Source organism: Vidua macroura, chromosome 12, assembly GCF_024509145.1.
Source record: "Vidua macroura isolate BioBank_ID:100142 chromosome 12, ASM2450914v1, whole genome shotgun sequence".
Classification (NCBI taxonomy): domain Eukaryota; kingdom Metazoa; phylum Chordata; class Aves; order Passeriformes; family Viduidae; genus Vidua; species Vidua macroura.
This window is the reverse complement of record NC_071582.1, coordinates 3590938-3610098: the sequence shown is the minus strand read 5'-3', so window position 1 is coordinate 3610098 and position 19161 is coordinate 3590938. Positions and strand designations below refer to the sequence as shown.

At 50.8% G+C, this 19161-nt stretch overlaps 1 protein-coding gene across 7 annotated transcripts in view; it reads right to left on the bottom strand.

Annotated features, from left to right (window-relative positions):
- Window positions 1–19161, bottom strand: part of CPEB1 (cytoplasmic polyadenylation element binding protein 1) — a 37308-nt gene that overhangs the window by 14152 nt on the left and 3995 nt on the right. For 4 of the 7 annotated variants that reach the window (XM_053988022.1, XM_053988023.1, XM_053988024.1 and 1 more), the window contains exons 2-3: window positions 17227–17404; window positions 7702–7890 (exon numbers count right to left, since the gene is read on the bottom strand). In XM_053988022.1, the coding sequence (XP_053843997.1) occupies window positions 7702–7890; window positions 17227–17404 (367 nt within the window). Of the gene's footprint in view, window positions 1–7701; window positions 7891–8154; window positions 8400–10588; window positions 10664–17226; window positions 17405–19161 lie in introns of those variants that run through there. The other 3 variants (XM_053988027.1, XM_053988029.1, XM_053988028.1) reach the window with 3 other exon arrangements.

Sequence of the window (19161 nt, the reverse complement as noted above, 5' to 3'; positions counted from 1 at the left end):
CACAGTTTGGGAGTGTCTAGGCCAGGATACACCTTTAGAAGGGCAACTCTCTGGAAGGGAGCAGGGTGTTGGCCAGACCCCTCTGTAGGCTGCAGTGAAGGAAAAACAACTGAAAAAAAGACGGACTTCAGTCCCAAACTCAATTTTCTTTGTGAAATGGCACACAAGCCTCACTGAGGCCTTCAGCTAGCATAAAGCCACTGCCAGACTGGCACTCCCAAACCCCACCAGTGATGCAGGCTCCCAGTTACCTTTCAGAGGTCTGCCCCCCTTAGCATCACAGCTTGGAAGTTTGCCTCACTTTCCCTGCCACACTCCTGGGGAGAAAATCAGGCAGAGGGGCAAGGAGGGATGTGCCCATGGCCATCTCAAATGCGTGGCACCAGCTGCTGTGCCCGAGAGCAGCCTCTGCACTGGCAGCAGCACAGAGAGCACCTGTGATTCAGCTGTTTTACCATCACCTAAGGGACCAGGCACAGCGGGAGTGAGCTTGCAGATGTGGATAGAAGGTGCAACCCTGGCTGGAGATGCCTTGCTCAGTGCCCCAGCCCTACAGCAGCACCACCCAGCTTCAGTGCACTGACAACTCAAGGACCACAGCAGCCTTTGGAAGGGGATCATTTCCAAGCCAGCTCAGGGGAAGGACCCACTTAAAAGGGTGTTTTTGTGGGAACAAGAGGCAGAATTAGTTTCTGGAGCCCCCTTGGGCTACATTATTTCTGCCACCCTCCAGCAGCTTTCCTACCCTGCTCTGAGCAAGAGCTGGACTGGATAACCTCAACCTTCCAACTGGAGCTACCCTAAAAACCCCAGCCTGCTGAGGGCACTGCAGAGGGCCCACAAGCCTCTGCTACAGGCACACTGGGAGAGCAGGTCCAAAAGCTGTTCCCTACCCAGCTCCATGTGGAAGCACTCATGTCAGCATGCGCTGTAGAGTTTGTAGTAAAGGCACTGAGTCAAAAACACATGCAAGACCTCTTCTAGAAAGCTCCCATGCTCCTGATGGAGCTGCAGCACAGCCTTTCAAGTCAGTTCTACCCAGCAAGGAGCCCTCACATCCACTGCTTAGACGTGTAGCAGTGCAAGAGCTGGAGGAAAACCTCATCTCTCATTTGACTGATGCAATTTTGGGGATGAATCCTACTCCAGGCCAGGGCTTGCACACGCTAAACCACTCTCCCTGCTGCTACCTCCATATCAATCACAGGAAAAGACTAAGCCATGATTTGCCTGGGGCAGTTCAGACTCACCAAACAGCAGCTCCAGTGCTTTCCTTGGAAGGGAATGTGCCTTTTAAGGCTCAATTCCAGAGTGAGCCAAAAGAAATGTTCTCCAAATCACCACTGAACAGTGCCACACGGCTGCTCCAAAGGCCACAATCAAACACCCCTCCCTGACAGAAGCCAAGGGGAGGGTTTTGGGTGGTACATGCCTGCTCCCACAAGCTGCCTCCAGCATAGGACTGGAGCTGCCCTGACCCACTTCACGTCTGGCTGGATACAAGCAGAGATGCTGGCTAGGTTCCTGTTCCAGTTACTCCTCTATTTGCATCAGCGCAGATAAAAATAAATCTGTTTTAGGAGAAGCTGCTCAAATGGAAGCTTTAAGAGTTGGATTGAGAGCAACTTCCTTTAGAAACCAATTGCAAGCTCAGGTTTGATACTTTTACTTATTTGATACATATTTTATTCTGTTAAGGATCAAATACCACTGCCACATGAGCAGTGTGCAGCTTTCAAGTGCTTCCCACTCCTCAGCACGGGTGGCTGGAGCCAAGCACTGAGGAATCAGACCACTGAGCATGAGCAGCTCTTATGGAAACACATTCAAGGAACAAGTGCCCATTAAGCACCCACATCAAGTAAGTCTTTAGAAGAGCGCTACAAGTACTAGGATGGCATGGGACAAGCTTTTAGTAAGGCTGTCTCAGGTACTGCTGGAATACCAGCACCAAGCAGGAGACCCAGAGTCAAACCAGCTCCCAGCTTTGTGCCCTTACACTGTTATCATCCACAACCTTCACACAGAAAGCAAGACCACCACCACATCTGTGCTTCCATTACTACACTCTGAACACCAGCAAGCTGTTCCCAAAGAACCAGGCTGCTGGGAAAGTCTGTTCTTCTTTCAAGGAAATAAAGGACACCAAGAACACGTAATTCAGTATCACCACCAAAACTCTGAATACCTGTTTTCCTGAACCATGCACAGGTCCAGAGTCAGCAGGAGTTGCCCTTCCCTCCTCATCCCAGCAGCCACACTGCCAGCAGCACAAAGGAACCTTTCACTGGGTTTCCTAGGCATATTTGTGCTTAGATGGAAGTAACTGTCACTCAGATGAAGTGCTCTCCCCCCACAGCCAAAACACCCCTTTCATTACAGAGCAGGAAAAATCATCCTTGGACATTCTGATGCCAGCCTAGTGCTGCCCAGACACTGAGCTCTCCATCAGCATGCACCTCTGAAATCTTCCTCTAGCATAAAGAGAAGGATTTACACACAGCCAAGCTGGAATACACAGGAGCTGAGGACACACCTAGGTCGGCTAAAGCCAGTTGTCCAAAAGACAGCAGGAAAAACAGCATGGAGAGACCTAGACATGCACAAAGGAGAGCTCTATGGAGCTTGGCATGAGTTAGCCAAGCAGCAAACTAAACAGATGGAAAACTGGGGACTCAAATCCTCTGCCCCAAACCACTCAAACCAGCAGCTTGAGGAAAGCCAGTGACTACCATGCTGTATTTATGAACAGCCACCCCGGGCTGAGCAGCAACTCTCCCCTGGGGGGCCCAGGTGCCCTCCACCACACACAGCATTTGAGGAAACTCTGAAAACAGCCTGACCTCAGGGAGCAGCTTATGAATCCCTCCTGCTGTTATCAAGAAGAAAGGCAAGGAGTCCTTGACAACAACCATTCTTCCTGTGCAACAGGTCTTTTCTTTCATCTTTCAGATGGGGTTTTGCCTTGAAGACTTCAGAGAGATCCGTGCTCTGAGGCCTCACTATCTGCCAGGCAACGCACAACAGACTGTCCGCAGCTCCAGCCTGCCAGATTTTAAGCAACTACAGATAAGCAAGCTTATAAGCAAAAATGAGTTGCTGTGCTCTGGGAAGCAGAAGAGCCAAGGGCTGGAAAAATTCAGCAGCATTTTCCTACCATGGGCCATTTCCCCAGAACCAGAGCGACAGGAGCTGCAGTCTTGCAGGCTGGAGAATGAGACAGCAGCAGCCACCCCGCAGAGGGCACAGATGAGACTGGAGCTGCAGTCTCAAGAGCATATCCAAGGAAAAGCTCAAATCTGTTGCTGCACCAGCAGCTTTAGGGTCACACAACAAGCAGAGAGGCAGATGCAGCAAGGTGCTCCATCAGATGCCAGCAGGAAGACCTCACCTCAAGAGCCCAACATCCTCTCCAGAGGACCTGATCCTGCTAAAAACACTCCCAGGTTAGCACTGCAGACTTAGTGTTAAACAGACTGGTTTTAGGATATTTCCCCATGGGCAAGTCTGCTGTCCCACATAGGGACAGCTCTCAATGTAGGGCAGGACAGACCAGCCAGACTGAGCAGCTGGCACACAGGTTGAAAGCCAGGCAGAGAGACCCAAAATCTGCACATGGATCTGCTGTGCACCACTGCTCTCCAGGCAAAAACTGGATCGAGACCCCATTTGCTTGCACCTCTTGAGAAACAGGGCAGTGAAGGTAAAGGATATCATCAAGGGCAGTCCCACCTCAGTGCCTCTTAACCCCTCCTTGCCTCAGAACTCAGAGATCTCAGATCATCAGCGATCTCAGCACACCTGTCTGCCTACTGGGGAGGCTAAAGACAGGGAAACACAGCCTTGAGAAATACAGAATGGCAGGACTGCAAGTGTTAAAAGCCAGTTTCCTGCAAAAGTCCCTCCCCAGGTCAAAGAGGAGGTTGCTGGGACTTGCTGAAGTATTTCCAGCCTGACAGATCTAGTGGCAGCAGAGGGTTTGAGACACTTTGCCGGCTGTGAGACAGCAGTTCAATCCTACAGCCAGGAAGTGTCAGCAGCTCAAGCCTGCAGCAGCCATTGCCTCCAGAGAGCCTCTCCAGGCACCAGCAGTGCCTCTGGCACACTCCCCAGACCTCAGCACAAACCCTCTGTACATTACAGGCCAAGTGCAGAAGAAAAAACTCACAAATAAGCCTGTCTGTGTGCAAGGGGCTCAGCAGCCCTTTGGGAACAGGGGATGTAGGCAGGAGTGGGGCATAAAAACCAGTCCCACTGTTCTCCGGCCTCCAATCAGCTGGCATGTGCTCCTACTGCACCAAGCCGTGTGGTGCCAACGCCCTGGGAGCACAAGGTGACACCAGAAGTCTTTGCAGCCAAAGGTCCTTCCCAAGCTGAGGAAGCCCCATGCTGGCAGGGACTAGACAGAGGAGAAGAGGTCCCAGCTCATCAGTACTCAAGCACAGCACTGCAGGGGACCACATCAGCAATATTTTTAGCCAGATTGTTAGCTATTTTGTTGCACTTCCACCCTTCCAGCCACCTCTCTGTGGGTCCGCACAGCTGAGTCACTGCTGGAACCTTCCAAACGCTTGGGTGCCAGCGGCACAACAGTTTGCTTGGCAGTGCCAGCCCTCCCCCATATCCAGCCACAGCCCAGCACTGCCGCAGCCCCACCTGCCTGCAGGACACCCCGATGGAGACCCCAGCCCTGGAGGCTGGGCCAGCTGAGCCTCCCAGGCCTCAGCAACACTCAGACACAACAACACCCTCTCCATGGCCTCCCTCTTTCCATCATAGCATGAACAGGCCACCTGGAAGCACCAGCATCTGCCAGCTCCTTAGACCCACACAGCTTTCAAACACAGGACACTTTTCTGCCACCCAGAGCGTTCCACAACCTTTCAGAAAACACTTCTGCACTACAAGCCCTCTGCTCCCAAGGAGCTCCACTGCCACTCCTCCACAGCCCTCAGGAAGGGCTAAGGCCCCTCAGAGATGGGAGGTATGGGTGGCTGAAGGAATGCAAAGTTGTGCCTTTCACCTCCCCAGCCAGCAAGTACCATCCCCACCGCTCTCAGAGCAGGAGAGTAACAGCAGCCATGAAGCACTCCTGGCCGAGCTGCTGCTCACCTGCAAAGGGAGTGTGGGAGTGAGGGGAGTTGAGAAGGAGAACATTGTCTCAGGATCACAACACCCCCAGCCACAGGGCACTGCACCCTCTGCACAGCCACTGAAGGCCAGTGGCTGCTCTGTACAAGCAGTACAGCTGGACTTGGGCAGGTCTCACATCCCAGCCACCCCCTTTTTGTGTACTAATGGAAATACCAGGAGTCAGAAGTAACAAAACAGGCCTCTTCAGACAGCACTGGGTGCCATCTTCCACCAGCTGTTACCACACTTGTCACAACCACCCAGTGGGCACAGATCATCAGAGCCCAGGGCTGTGCTTGAGGCAAAGATCCTTTCCACAGCTCTATCCAGGCCTCTGCAGCAGGCAGGAGCTCCAACACAAAGCACTGCAGTCAGTGGGGGCACCTGACACCAGATATACCCTCTGTGAGCAGGGAGGTCATCAGAGCACCTTCAAAATCCTCTCCAACTCAATCTCTCTCCAGAAGCCAGCAGCCCTTCCACCCCCTTTGCAGTAAATTCCCACCACCAGCATGGCCATGCCAGCCTCACCACCCAACCTCCGAGGCACAGAGCCCACCCCGGGCTCATGCCAGTGCTGCTCGCCTGCCTGCCGGAGCACTGCGGAGACATCCACACCTCTGCCAAGGCAGGCTGGCAGGAATCTGGCCAAGAGAGCTCTGGAAATGGCTACAGAGGAGCAGCTGGAGCTGGGACATCCACACCAAGTGGCTGCCTCCATGTGTGACAGCCGCGTTCCACAGCGCGCTGTGCACCGAGCCCAATGCCAGGGCTGTGAGCAGCAGGGTCACTCCAGGGGATGTCACCTGCTCCAAGTGTGCTCTTCATCCATTGAAGACCCTGTGACACCGGAACAGCAGGGCTCCAGTCTGCCAACAGCCAGAAGGGGCTCAGAGCAGAGCTCTAATGCACCTGGGGCTGGCCCACTGCACACTAACTTCTTGTTTCTCCTTCCTCCTTTGAGGTCTCAGCTGGCAATGAAAGTACAGGCAGGAGTGTGTGGTATTCCCTGGTTCATTAGGGGAAACCCACAGGACCATGTGGAGGTTTGCTCACTGGAGCAGAGCAAAGCTTAATAAAGCTACTGCAGCTGGGCTGCAGGCAGACCTGCAGTGCCCATGCCAGGCCCCACACACCAAGTCTTGTGGAAATTAAATGCAGAAACTAAAATGAGCTGTGCAGATCGAGCTGTTCAAATTCTGCTACCCCATTAGTACTTTTTTTGCTGCTTTACAACTCATGCAGCAACTCAGGGCTGTGTCCCAGAAGCTATTCCTATGCTCAGGACAGCACCATCTTGCCCCTCCAAACATCTACACAGGCAAGCCCCACTGCCCAGCTCCCCCACCCAAGAAGCTACTTATACTCCTGTCAGCACCAGTTCCATGCCTGGGGCCTCAGTGTCACCCAAGTCTGTGCAGCAATACACTCCCCTTTTAACAAAGCAGCAGCATGCTGCTATAAAGGGATGAGTTTCTGTAGCAACCAGGCTGTACTTGTACAAACTCTGCCAAAGCACTAGATCTTTCCACAGACTGATACTTAAATGAATACACTGTTTGTGAAACTGGTTTTTACGTGCCTCAAAGGCTAACAAGTGAACTCTTCCCTGTTTTACCCCTCTGCTCCAACACCAGGCTGAGAGGATGCATTAAGTTTGTGCACATAGCACTCCTTCCTCCTGGGATTTTACAGGGAAGGCCAGTGTCTCAAACAGTTAACTGGACCCTACATCACTCCAGAGGGGGCACCCAGCATCCCTGGAATCCCCCAGCCGATCCCAGCTGCAAAAGCAGACTGGAGACGATAAGGGGAAGGGCAGACCAGCCAGCAGCGCGTGGCTGCAAGCCCACACCCTGCCCATCACGCAGGTTTGCGCCAGACCAGAAGAGTTAAAACAAGAAGCCATTCCACTGCATCTCCTGCAGCCCACTGCCAGGCACAGCCTGCTATTTCTAGTTGAGCGTGGGAGCAGAGAAGAATCCCTCCAAGTCTCCCACCCAGCCCCAACCTGGCTGAAGTTGTTGTGTGCTGGCTGTACCACACCCCACAGCAGAGTTGGGCGAGTGAGGCTGCCGGGACTTTGGCAATTGGGCACAAGGGGGGACCCTCTGCAAGCACCACCACCACCCCCCCCCCCCACCTGCAGAGCTCCCTGCCACTAGGGATTTCCTCAGGCTGCTGAAGTGAAGTTCAGCCTCACTCCTACCCAGCATGTTCAGCCTCCTGACACCACACACCCCCCACCCACTCCCTCCAAACACAGCAAGAGGATTTCTCCTCTCCTGGTGAGGTTATTCCTCCAGCAGCATCACAGCCCTCAGCAAAACAACCCTGGGCACTTCTCATCTGCAGTGAGCTGACAGCAGAGCAGAGGGGGCTGTGGCACAGGCAGCCACAGTCTCCCCAACTCAGCTGTCACATTACACAAGCGCCACAGCTCAAGAAGCCCCCATCAGCCGCCGCCAGCGCCCTGTTACACAAGCGCATCACTCCACGTTCGCTTGAAACCAGCCAAAAACACACACAGAATCCAACAACTGTTGCTGCATGTGTCAGCACACTCACCGGACTGTGTGCTGGTTTGTGCTGCAGTGTCAGAGTCCTGGGTGCTCCAGGGTCTGTCCCACCCTGTCAGGTTGAGAGACTGCAGGCCAAGGCACAGATCGTTGGTGTCTGGGAGGCCACGGGAAGACTCTTGCGTGGACGTAGGGAAGAGCATCCTGCTTGCCACTGCTTCTTCAGAGTCCTGGATATCTGCTCAGATGGAGAACAAACAGAAGCTTGAGAGTTCACAGCTGCTTTTTTCTTTTTAAAGCAGGAGTTTTCCAAAGCATTAAGCCCCAAGCCAGGTCTCGTGTCGCTCTGAAGCCACAGCTCCTGCAACCAGCAGTTGCACCCCAAAAGGGAGGGCTACCATATGTCCAGAATCCAGCCCCCCACCCCCCTCAGCCCCTCCACCTTCCTATCCCGTCTGCATTACTGACTGGGTCAGCATGTGACCAGGCTGCTGATGCTTACTGTGCTGACAGTGACGTCACTCTGCCATGCAAGAGAACTGCATCAGCTCTTACAAAATAAAGGTAAGAAGAAAGGATAAGATTTCCCCCACAGACAAGACAGTAGCAGGAGGAAAGAGGAGCAGCTCCAGTAAATCAGGGGAGGCAGGCAGCACAAAGCAGGGCTCTCGGCACAGCAGACACCAGGCTGGAGGCAGCAATCCCCCCAGCAACGACAATGAGAGCAGCAGCGACAGAGCACAGTTAGTTTTAGTGCTACCCAGCTCTCCTGTCCCCGCCCCCCTCCACCCACAAAACCCAAAAACACTTTAGTCCTGGCCAGCTTCCAGCTGCTGGCTCCGATTCAGAGCCGATGCAAAGCTTTGCAATTCTGCTGGCATAATCTGTTTGGTCGAGCCCGGCCACTGTGCCTCACTGACTCGGCATTGTTTACCCCTGAGTAACAAGGATAACCTTCAACCCCCACTACCCGGAGAGCAGCCCATTATCCCTGGTCCAGCCCAAGTTGGCACATCCCGCTGGTACAGGAGGAAGAGGACCAAGCAGAACCATTTCACATCAGGAATTTTTCATGGCCTGTTTACCTTTTGCCCACCTGGTTCCCCCTTTCCCAGCCCTCCCCTCCCTTGCAGGGCGTTCACAAGCCTACAGTACTGGAGATGTGGATTCTCGCCTTGGTTTAAGCCCGTGCCAACAGCCTAAGGAAACGCAGCAGGTTCATAGTCTGAGAATTCCAGTTTAACGCAGGGAACTGGGGGCTGGTGAAACCACAAGATGCTCAGCTGTGCTACCCGAAATCTGAGTCAGAGGGCATTTATAAGCCAAGTCCCAAGCAGCAGCAGCTGTCTCCTCCTCCTCCCCCTGCCCCCACAGCCTCCCACTGTGCCATCAGATGTACACTTCGCTCCACACACCGCTCCAGGCTCTTCCGCAGGCTCTGCAGTCACTCCAGTCTGTCACATTATCCCTCACGTGCAGTCCCAGCCATCCCAGACAGCCCAACAGCGTTTCTGGCCTCCTTTTCCATATCCACATCCCATGCCACTCAGATGCACATGAGCAAAGCCCAAGCAAAGGCTGGTGGCAGCTGGGTAGTCTACATGTGACACAGGCCACTGCTGCCAGAGGCAGGACCCTTGCCTTCACCCCATGGCAGTTTGGGAGCACCAGCATTCCCAGAGCCCAGTGAGGGGACTGAGGCACCACAGGCAGGATCACAGCATTTCAAACCATAACCTGCTGGCAACATGTCACCCCTCCCAGCTGCAGCCTCCTCCACAGCACTCCACCAGGATAGCATCCACCAGGGTGTTTCCTACTCCTAGTAGTACAAGCTGTAGTGCCAATTCAGTCACATTACTACCAAGCACCTGTAACAGCATCTATTCCTCTGACAGCGTCACACTGCATCTCCAGCATGGTATTTCACTGCATCAATTCTTCCCAGATAGTTTTTTGATGGCTTGTTTTGGACATCTCTAACATAGGGAAAAGAGGATCAAGACACAATGCTCAGCCAACTCAGTTCCCACAGCAACCATAACTTGTCCATATGAATATGTAACATTCCTGCCTTTATGAAAATGCACAAGTGCTGTGCAGAGATTCCTGGCAGCAGGAGACTCCCTTCCCTTTGGGGACCAGGGATATTGCTAGGTCTCAAAAGAATAATTCCCACCAAGCTTCATCTTCTCTGAAGCATGGACACAAAGTAATGACACACAGCAAAACCTGAATCCCAACAGCTTCGATGAAACCCACAACTGAAGAAATAAGGAAAATAGGGAACAAATTTATCTGTGACAGGAAGCACTCACTCCGCAGTATCCAGCCAAGCTTTCCCTAAATAACCGCATTTTCCAGGAAATAAACTGTTTCATTTAATCAAACCAAACCAGATTCAAGTGAAAGATCCATGATTCCCTCTGATGACTTCAATCCACATTAAAAACAAACTCCCTGCAATCCAGTTACAGCTCTAACTGTGGAAGCACAAAGCAGAATCCACTCAGATAACCAGCAATTTTTATTTAGACCTTTTCCCATCAGAAGCCAACAACCAGCCCAAGCTGCTTCCCCGTTAATACTCCCAACCAGGCTGAAAGACAGATACAGGTCATCCAGGCAAAACATCAACTAAAAAGACAAAGAGAACTTACACAGATTTCTGGACTAGTTATTTTTAAAAGTCAAGAGTCTGGAGATTTGTTACAAAGCAATCAATTGTTGTAGGCAGAAAAAACTAATCAGATACTAGAGCAGGAAGAATTAAATTTCCAACAAAAATTGACTTTAAGAGTCATAACCTCAAGTTATGAATAACTAAATGTCTACCACATACTAAATAACTTCACTCTGCAACCTGACACAGCCCAACCCAAATGCTTTACTGCAGATTTTTCCAAGCACCAACCACCAGCACAAACCCTTCCAACCTGGATTTTTCCCTGAAGTTGCCACTGGAAGACAACCATCCTGGCAGAGGAGGGAGCAGCGCTGCGCTGGGCTCTTGCCCGAGCGTCTGGGAGAGACTGAGCTCCTGCCTCCCAAGCCTGTTGGGTTTGATTTCAACAGCATTATGAGAACAAAGTCCTTAACAAAACACTCCCTCACTGGCCTTGGAGCAAGTGTCTCTCCTGGGTGACTCCCTCCTGGCCTGTCCACGAGATCCCTGTAGCGAGGCCACACTGCAGCACAGGCCAGACAGCTTTCCACACCCCTGCCCACATGGAAAGCTGCATTTTACAGACTTTAACTGGATTTAAGCCCTGGATTTAAGACATTCCATCTTGAAGGTGAGGATCTCCAGAGCTCAGCTCTCACCTGCAGGCAAGGACAGTTCCCACAGGCCCAGCCCCTGTCCCCACCCCAGCCCACCCTCCCCACTCACACCACTTTAGGCAGGTGAGTTTCCACACAGGAAGCTAGGGTGGGGAGCTCATCTGGTTAAAACCAAGCCACAGGGCGTTAGTTTTAAGTCTGGTTCTCTCCCCTCATCTGGTATGCAGCATGGCTGCACCAACCAGGCACTTCAAACAAGAAAATATTTAGGAAATTACAGCTTAAGCCTGCGTGGGAAGGATCCACAGGGCCTGGAAGCAGAAGCTGTGATCCACAGGCAGGTTGTGGGTTAAGGGAGCAGGAGGAGCAGGGAGCATGATTCAGTTCCCTGCCCATAGCAGCAGCATCTCTGTGCCATCAGTATGGAAAGGTGGTGCTTCAACCTAGAACAAAGGTGTTCAGATATTTAAGCCTTCCAGATCCGGGAAGGCCAGCTAACAATCCAGCAAACAGGGTTTTCGTTCCTCTAGGTTTTCTCAGAATGGTTAAGCAAACTTGAACCAAGTCAGATCTCATTCCTACCACCTCCACAGCCAGGACAACTCTCCCTCTGCTCCCACATGCTGGTTTCCACCAGAGCCTGAATACAGATGAAACCCCTCCTTGAATGGGCCCCAAGCATTAAGGGCAGCAGAATGATAAGCCCATTTCAGCTGTAAGCTCTATTCTCTGACAAAACCAGATGCACCTCATGGACTAGAGCTCTGACAAAGGCTGAACTTCCAAACCAAATCTGGAGAAGCCACAGGGAGAGGGAGAAGCCAGCAGCATTGCTTTGCCTTTCACACTTCTCTGCACCTCCAACTGTAAAGGCTGGGAATTGCATCCCTGAAAATTAAGCCTCTCAAGTGCCTTCTGCACACAAGACAAATATCCAAGTGAAAGCTGTCAGATGAGCCAATTGTATTCCCAAAGTGCAGTGGAGATCATCAGGGACTTGGAAAAGCACTTGTTCAGCATAAACCTACTAGTTATAAGAGGTTTTTCTGGAACACAACTACGCATCTCCCCTGTAATCTGAAAAGTTCCTGAAGTGGAGCCACTGCTGCGTGACCTGTTTCACAGACAGATGGAGGCTGCCTTATTCCATAACCATAAACACTTGAGCAGCTGGCAAACAGCTACTTCAGAAACCAAGGAAGAGGCACTGCAAGTGTCTTTCTGCTCTACCTCCCTCTTCCAAGAGTAACAGAGACTGTCACAGAATTACAGCACCAAAAACCTGAGCGACAGAGCTCAGTACAAATAATATAACTGCTGGATCTCCAGGAACACCACCAAACTCTGACCCCAGCAAAATACAACAGCTCTGTGCTAAGTCCCTGCTCTGCAGAACACTGACCTACTTCCATCTGCATATATGATACCAAACCCAATTGCTACAGCCACTTTCCAGTAGAGAGAAGCATCATGATTGTGTAGGCAAAGACCAGGCAACGTGACACTTCAAATCCAAAGGCCAACAAGACCAAGGGAAGTAAGTGTGCTCTTTTTCTGGGGCATAGGTGTGGAATTCCCCTATTCTGTATGTGGCATCCAGCATGTCTTTGGGGCAGGCAGAATGGTTCTGCCAGCTTCACGTGAGTTCCTGCTAAGAGTCTTACTCTGCCTCAGTACCTCCAGCTACCTTTTAGGTCTCTGCATCCTAGAGCATTTTTGTCCCCTGATTCAAGACCATGCATATCAGGTCAGCTGCATCCAGCGCTGTCTGGAATGTTTCCTTGGGGCTGCAAGGCACGGAAGAGCAGAGGAATTTACATTACAGTATCAGAGACACTTTTTGGACGGCTAAACAAGTGATAGGTCATTAATTGACTGCAGTTAAGAGCAAACAGGAAGCCAATTTAGTCATCAGCTAGTCTGGGTTTGCATTTGTCCTTCAGTTTTCCTTAAATAAAGCAGCCACAGAGTCATTAAAGCCTGATGGGCCACAACTAACAGCCTTTAAACACTGAACTCGGCACCTGAAGCCTCTCCTAGCCAAAGGAAGTCATTTAAACATCTCCCATTTCTTCACACAATAGACTGTCAAGTTAGAGCAAAAAAATGGCTGCTTGTTACTGTTAAATGAGCAGAGCTTAATGAGAGATCAATGTTGCTGGGACATTTGGGGTACCTACATGTCTTCAAAGTTCCTTTTAAACAAAGCACTGTCTTCAGCTGAAACCAACAACAGGTATACAAAAGCTCCTGTGGGAACTTTACTCTCAGTTCTACTAAAGCTAGAAGCTGTGCCTACAGTTTCAAAAGCTGGTGTATGTAGCAGCACCTTCCACACAGCAAGGCCCAGCCTTAAAGCCTGGCAAACAAACCAGCAGCCAGTTAAGAAACTGGCCTTGCCCACGTTCTTATTCAGAGAGGTGATAAACAAATGCAACAGCTTTAAAATCACATTCCTTGTGCAGCAGCTGCTCAAGGACAGGCAGCTGCTCAAGCAGCACCTTCAGGAGATGCTGACTCCTGCCTCTGTCAAGGCCACACTGTCTCTCCCATCTCCAGCACCACACAAAAAGCCACTAGAGGTTAAGGTCTGCACTGAGGAGGTTCTGCCTTTTCCCAGAGAGGACTGAGGCAGCTGGACATGCAGCAGTTGTGAAGCACCATGACCCTGTCCCAGAAGCCACCAGACAAGTTCTACAATGACATCTCTTCCCACACCACTGCAACCCACAGTTTGGGAGAGCACCCTGAGCCTGATGCTTGGAGAGATCTGGAAGAGCTACCCACAAACCTCAGGGGGGTGGTCAGCCCGGGCATCCCAACACAGCTGGCTTTGACAAGGCAACCAAGTTTACCAAGGATTATCATCAACTGCAAACTGATCTTTACAGACATCCAACTTTAGGTGTGACAAGCTGAACCTGCAGCAGCAGTCCCAGCTCTGCCCAGAAGGGGATAACACTGACTGTGTGGATCCAGGAGTGCTGAATCAGCCTGTCCTCTCAGAATTGCTCAGGCTGCTGCTGGACTGATCCCAGCACGGCCTCACTGTCAGCCCAGTAAAGTGTCTCCACACGTGCTTCCCCAATAGCATTAGTGAAAGGTCATGAACTGCTGCCATCTCTTCTCCATCACGTGTAATCCTCTTAGCGCTCAAAGGGGCTTCTTCAACACAAGTCCGAGCTGGGATAAATTTAGTTTGACCTGGAGATGACAAATGAAAAGCTTGAGGGACCATGAATAGATTAAAGCCCAAACCTTTACTGCTGGAATAAGTCTCTCCCCCAAGCTCTGCCATTAAAAGAGTTTAAGTTGTAAAAGACAGTCCTTTCACCTGTTACAGCTACCACATTCATGGAGGATCCCCAGACTCATTAAGCCTGCCCAAGCAAGGAGTCTCATGATAATCTAGTCTAACTACAGTTGTTCCCACACGAAGTAAAAGCAACACAGACTCAGGAATTCTTCAGAAGTGACTTGACTTGGAGCAATGACAAAACACCACACGAGGTGAAAGGTCTCTGCTCCATTGATCACCTACCCAGAAGTTCACTCAACGGCAAGGCAAACAGCTCCAACAACCTGTTCCAGGCTTAACCACCTGCCCAGACACCTGCACTATATTCTGCAACTGAGCAATCAGCTGCTCAGCCTTACAGCCATCAGGTGTGACTTTCTGCACAATCCAGGCCAGGGTCCAGGTGCCAAAATAACTCCCCCATTTATAGATCATAGATGCCCCAGGATTCACATCTTTGCTGACACTGCCAGCTTTTTCATGGAGAAGACTCATTAGCAACCTATCAAACATTAGGAACAGCTCCTGCACTTTTCAGCCCCCAAGATAGGACAAAGCTTGCAGAGCTGCTGCATTCAGGCCCTCCTTACCTACCCAGAGGACCCAGCTCCAACGTTAAGGAAACAAGGCTGGGACTGCAAGGAGACCAGTAAGTCTGAGCCACTGACAGTCCGGCAGATGCTGACTCATCCACAAATTTACAGCTGGTAGCTGCCAGCCCAGGTTGTTTCTCTTATCAGTACCTTCACATTTCCATTAGCCCGAGGCAGCCCACCTCTAACCCACCTCAGCAAGGCCCAGTATCCTTTGGGAAGTGAGGCATTCTTTCCTCACAACATCATAAGCATTTGTGTCACTATACAAGGGATTTGACACAAGCTAAAACCCTCCTGGTGTGGGAAACTATTGTTGAGCAAGGCGCCCAACACTCACTGGTGAGACTGGTCTTCAGCTGCCAGAGCAGGAAAAAAAGTTGCTTAGGGTGTCCCCAAAGCACAACTTTGGCTTCCCTGCAGCAAAAACAAGATTTGCAAGAGGAAGGTGCTCTTTTTTTACACCCGAGTGTCAGTGTACTTGCCCTATGAGAGGTCTTCCACAGGACTTATCACCTGAAACAAGCAGTTAACACCACTGGGAAACTCAAGAGTTTCCAGACAAGGCATCACCAGCAAGACTCTCTGCTCCAGATATCCCTAGGAAAAACCAGAGTAAATGACAGAAAAGGCAGAGATTTGCAAGCAGCAGGTCAGTAAAACTCCTACTTCAGTGCCAAGCAAACACCCCCATTCCTCAGAGAAGAGTCTTCAAAGTCAAATAGAGCACTGAAAGTTAAAATTGCTGCGCCAGCTCTTAAGCCCAGACACAAAACCAGAACTAACCCACACCTTCACATGATCAATCTCCTCCAGCAGGCAGAGACATCTCCTTTATAAACCAGGTTAACTTTGGCAAGCTGAAACTCAAATCAGGAAATACCATGAATATGTTCTAAGAGTCTACAAAATATTCCCATTCCAAGTGGAGTAGGAAGGGCTATAGCAAAGATTTGAACAAGGAAGCCAGAAACAACTCTTTCAAGGACCCACTGCAAAGAGATAAAAGTATTACATTTATTTCTCCTTTATGCTTCCAGTGCATCCAGATCAGATACAGCACTGGCTACTACTGTGCCAGGGGACCAAAAAAAAAAAAAGAGCCAAACCAGCTCAGCAGAGCAGCAAATATCTAAAAATGCATTACTAACCTGAATTGGTTAATATTAACTACACCATTGCTCAGGAGTAGCCAGCATAGCCTCCAATGCCACTTTACCAGACAGGTTTCAAGCAATCCTGGCCGTGGATCCAGGCCTCAAAGCAAGCAATTCCCTTCCTCTGGTATTTCTGCAGCGCCAGCATGGGATCACATGGCCAGATCAGCCCAGGTCCACACTGCTAAATCCTCAAATACCCAGGAGATTAAGCTGCACTGGAAGTCATCTGGTAGCAGTCATTTCGTTAGCCCAGAACAAAGTTGCACTGTACAGACATCAAACAGACCCACACGGTGCACACACACTTATTTAGAGCTTTTCTCCACACCCATTTGATTAAACCTCAGATTACCCATGAGGCCAAGGCAACCCTGTCTCCACATGACGGCAGAGAAACCTGCTCTGCCCAGGGAACCCTGCAAGGTCATCAGCTGGGGAGGTTCAGCCCTTTACTTCCCATTTTGTTTTGAGACCTATCCTGAGGGGCCAGTTTGTTTCCAATAATGGCTGAAGCGTTTATTGACCTATAATTCAGAGGCTGGAGAGGCAAGAGCAACCCCTTTCAAGCGTCCAAATCCTGGCACAAGCACTGCTGCTCAGAGGTGTGCTGGCAAAGGAGTATCAGGCACAGGTACATTTACTGGCAGACCTGGGCAGCTGCAAAGGGACAAAAGCACATCCTTCAGTTGGATAAAAATAAGACCAGACCAAACACTCTCTGCTTTGGCACAGAACTTCTGTCTTGAGGCAGAGAACATGCCCACTCCCCTCAGCCTGGAGGAAACAGAAGCTTGCAGTACTGATTTCATCACACCAAGCTTGCTTTGCAGGGAAGTCTGCACCCACCTGCTCTTACCTGCATGTTAACTGACCTGTGGCTAATATGGTTTTTTAAAATTCTTTTGCAATTGCAATGTATGCGGCAACTCAGCCTCGCTAACCTTGAGAGTAGATGAATCCTGCCTCCAGGAGAGGCAGACTAAAGGAGTCTGCTGGAGGTATTCCCACCAGGAATTGGCAGGTCAGGCAGGGAGCACTTACATCGTGCCCACAATGACCCACAGCACCACAGGGAGGCAAGCAAGCCTTCCCAGGCACCTCCATGCTGCCAGGGAATACACAGATTACTCATTTCAGGCACAGAAGTAAAGACACCCCCCCCCGGTACCAAACATGCCAACACCATCTGTTCACCAGGTGCCACCAAGTGCCTCCCCACACCAGCAGCCCCCCTCCATCACCTGGCAGGGTGTCACATTTGCTTTTTGTGACAGGCGTGGTGCAGACTCCACTGAAATCCAGAGAGTTGTCCAACATGGCATTTATTCGGCGGAAAATATCCGCATTGCTGCAAGTGGAAAGTGCAGGGGCATTCGGGCTATCCCAGCAGTCTTTTATGCTCCTCACAGGATCTTCTTTCTGGTAAAAAAGAACCAGTATGTGTGTCAAATAGGCAAGTACTCAGCTTTCAACACATTGTGGAAAGCCTGGACTGCCTCCAATATTCACATTAGTTTAGGTCTTAGCAACAGTCAAACTCGATTCTTGGCATTAAAGAAGCAGTAAAGCAAACGGATCAGCAATTTATCAGCACAGCACACTGGAGCAGACTGCCCATCACACACAGGGACCAGGGATGGACTTCAGGCAGACAGCCACAGCAAACCAGCTGGGTTGTGAACACAGCTCCCTGCTGTTTTTCTCCAGCCCATCACATCATCAGCAGATATCTGATTAATGAAGGCATACACCTTCTACCCCAAAAGCAGTCTCCTGACACCAAGGGACAAGCAGGATGCTCATGGTCCAGGCAGACACCACAAGGAACCACAACAGCTCCTCTTATCTTATGCGTTGCAGAGGAGCAGAAGACTCACCTCACTACCCATTTTGGAGTTCCAAACAGTATCTTGGAATGATCCAAGTCAGCAGCAATTACTTCAGGTTTGCAGAAAAAAAAACCCCAAACAACATTGCTTTCCAGCTAATCAAACAGCCCCGGGAAAGGCAGAAGATAAAATCCTCTTCTCCCCTTCAGGCAGCAGCTCCTGACCACAAAGGTAGTTACCCCGAACCATCTCCGCTTTAGCACAACCCTCCACGGGCACGGATCCACCAGCATCGAGGTTTTGCAACCATCCTAAAAAAGGACCACCTCTTGTAAAGCTTCTGCCTGGGAAACATCAAACGCCTCCTGCACCCTTGTGCCGGTCCGCAGAACCAGGAAGAGCAGCTGCTTTCCCAGCTCTACTCACAAGCCACTGACATGCAAACTCCTTCGGGAGCAGCTGCACCACATTCGAGCCTCTGACAATTTAGAAGCTGCTAAGCTTCATTGCTACCAGCGTTTTGAGGCCGAGAACAAATACCCACCACACAAAAGCCACTGCAGAACTCTGCTCCCAAACATGCCGAGCAATCGGTACCGCCGGCAACTAAGACCTGCTTTAAAGACTGGAGCAGGGAGGCACAACTCCACCAGTCCTGGACTCCGGAGCAAAGTACTGGCCATTAAATCAAACTAAACTCAAATCCAAAGAGCTGAAGAGCATCAAGTCTGGCAAACGAGCCCCTGCTGCTCCAACACGCACCCCAGCTCTAAACTGGGCCGTTTGTACTTGTCAAGAAGACAGTACAGACACCTCTTGGATGTGCTTCTGCAAGTTTCAGGCCTCACTTACCTCCAGTTCTGCTTCACTCTCAAACAAGTCTGAAGCACCGAGCTCGTTTTACTTTCAAATGACCCCTTGCGGCTCGTTCAAGGAGGCTGGTCTAAACTGAACTTCACGTGGAGACGGGACTATTAGCCCAGCCCAGTCTGGCTCTTACATTCCACTCCCCACCTCGTCATTAGACGCGCACAATGTGATCCTTTAATGCTACTACCCACCATATAGGTAAAAAGCAAAGGAAACGCAGTCCTGGAAGCAGCAGGAATAAGCTACTGAACGGTCAACTCGCCCAGTGCCTTCAGGCGGGACCTGAACAATTCCTGGGGAACTCCAGCCCGTTTAGGACTATTAGCATTTCTTCAGCGCTGAGGGCCGGGATCTTTGGCTATTGAAATGCTCGGAGCTGTGCAGAAAAACACGCTATGAAAAGCCAGTGTCCATAAAGGAGACAGAGGAGCCCTGCAACTTTATTCGAATAATGGGACAGATTTTCCACTGGGACAT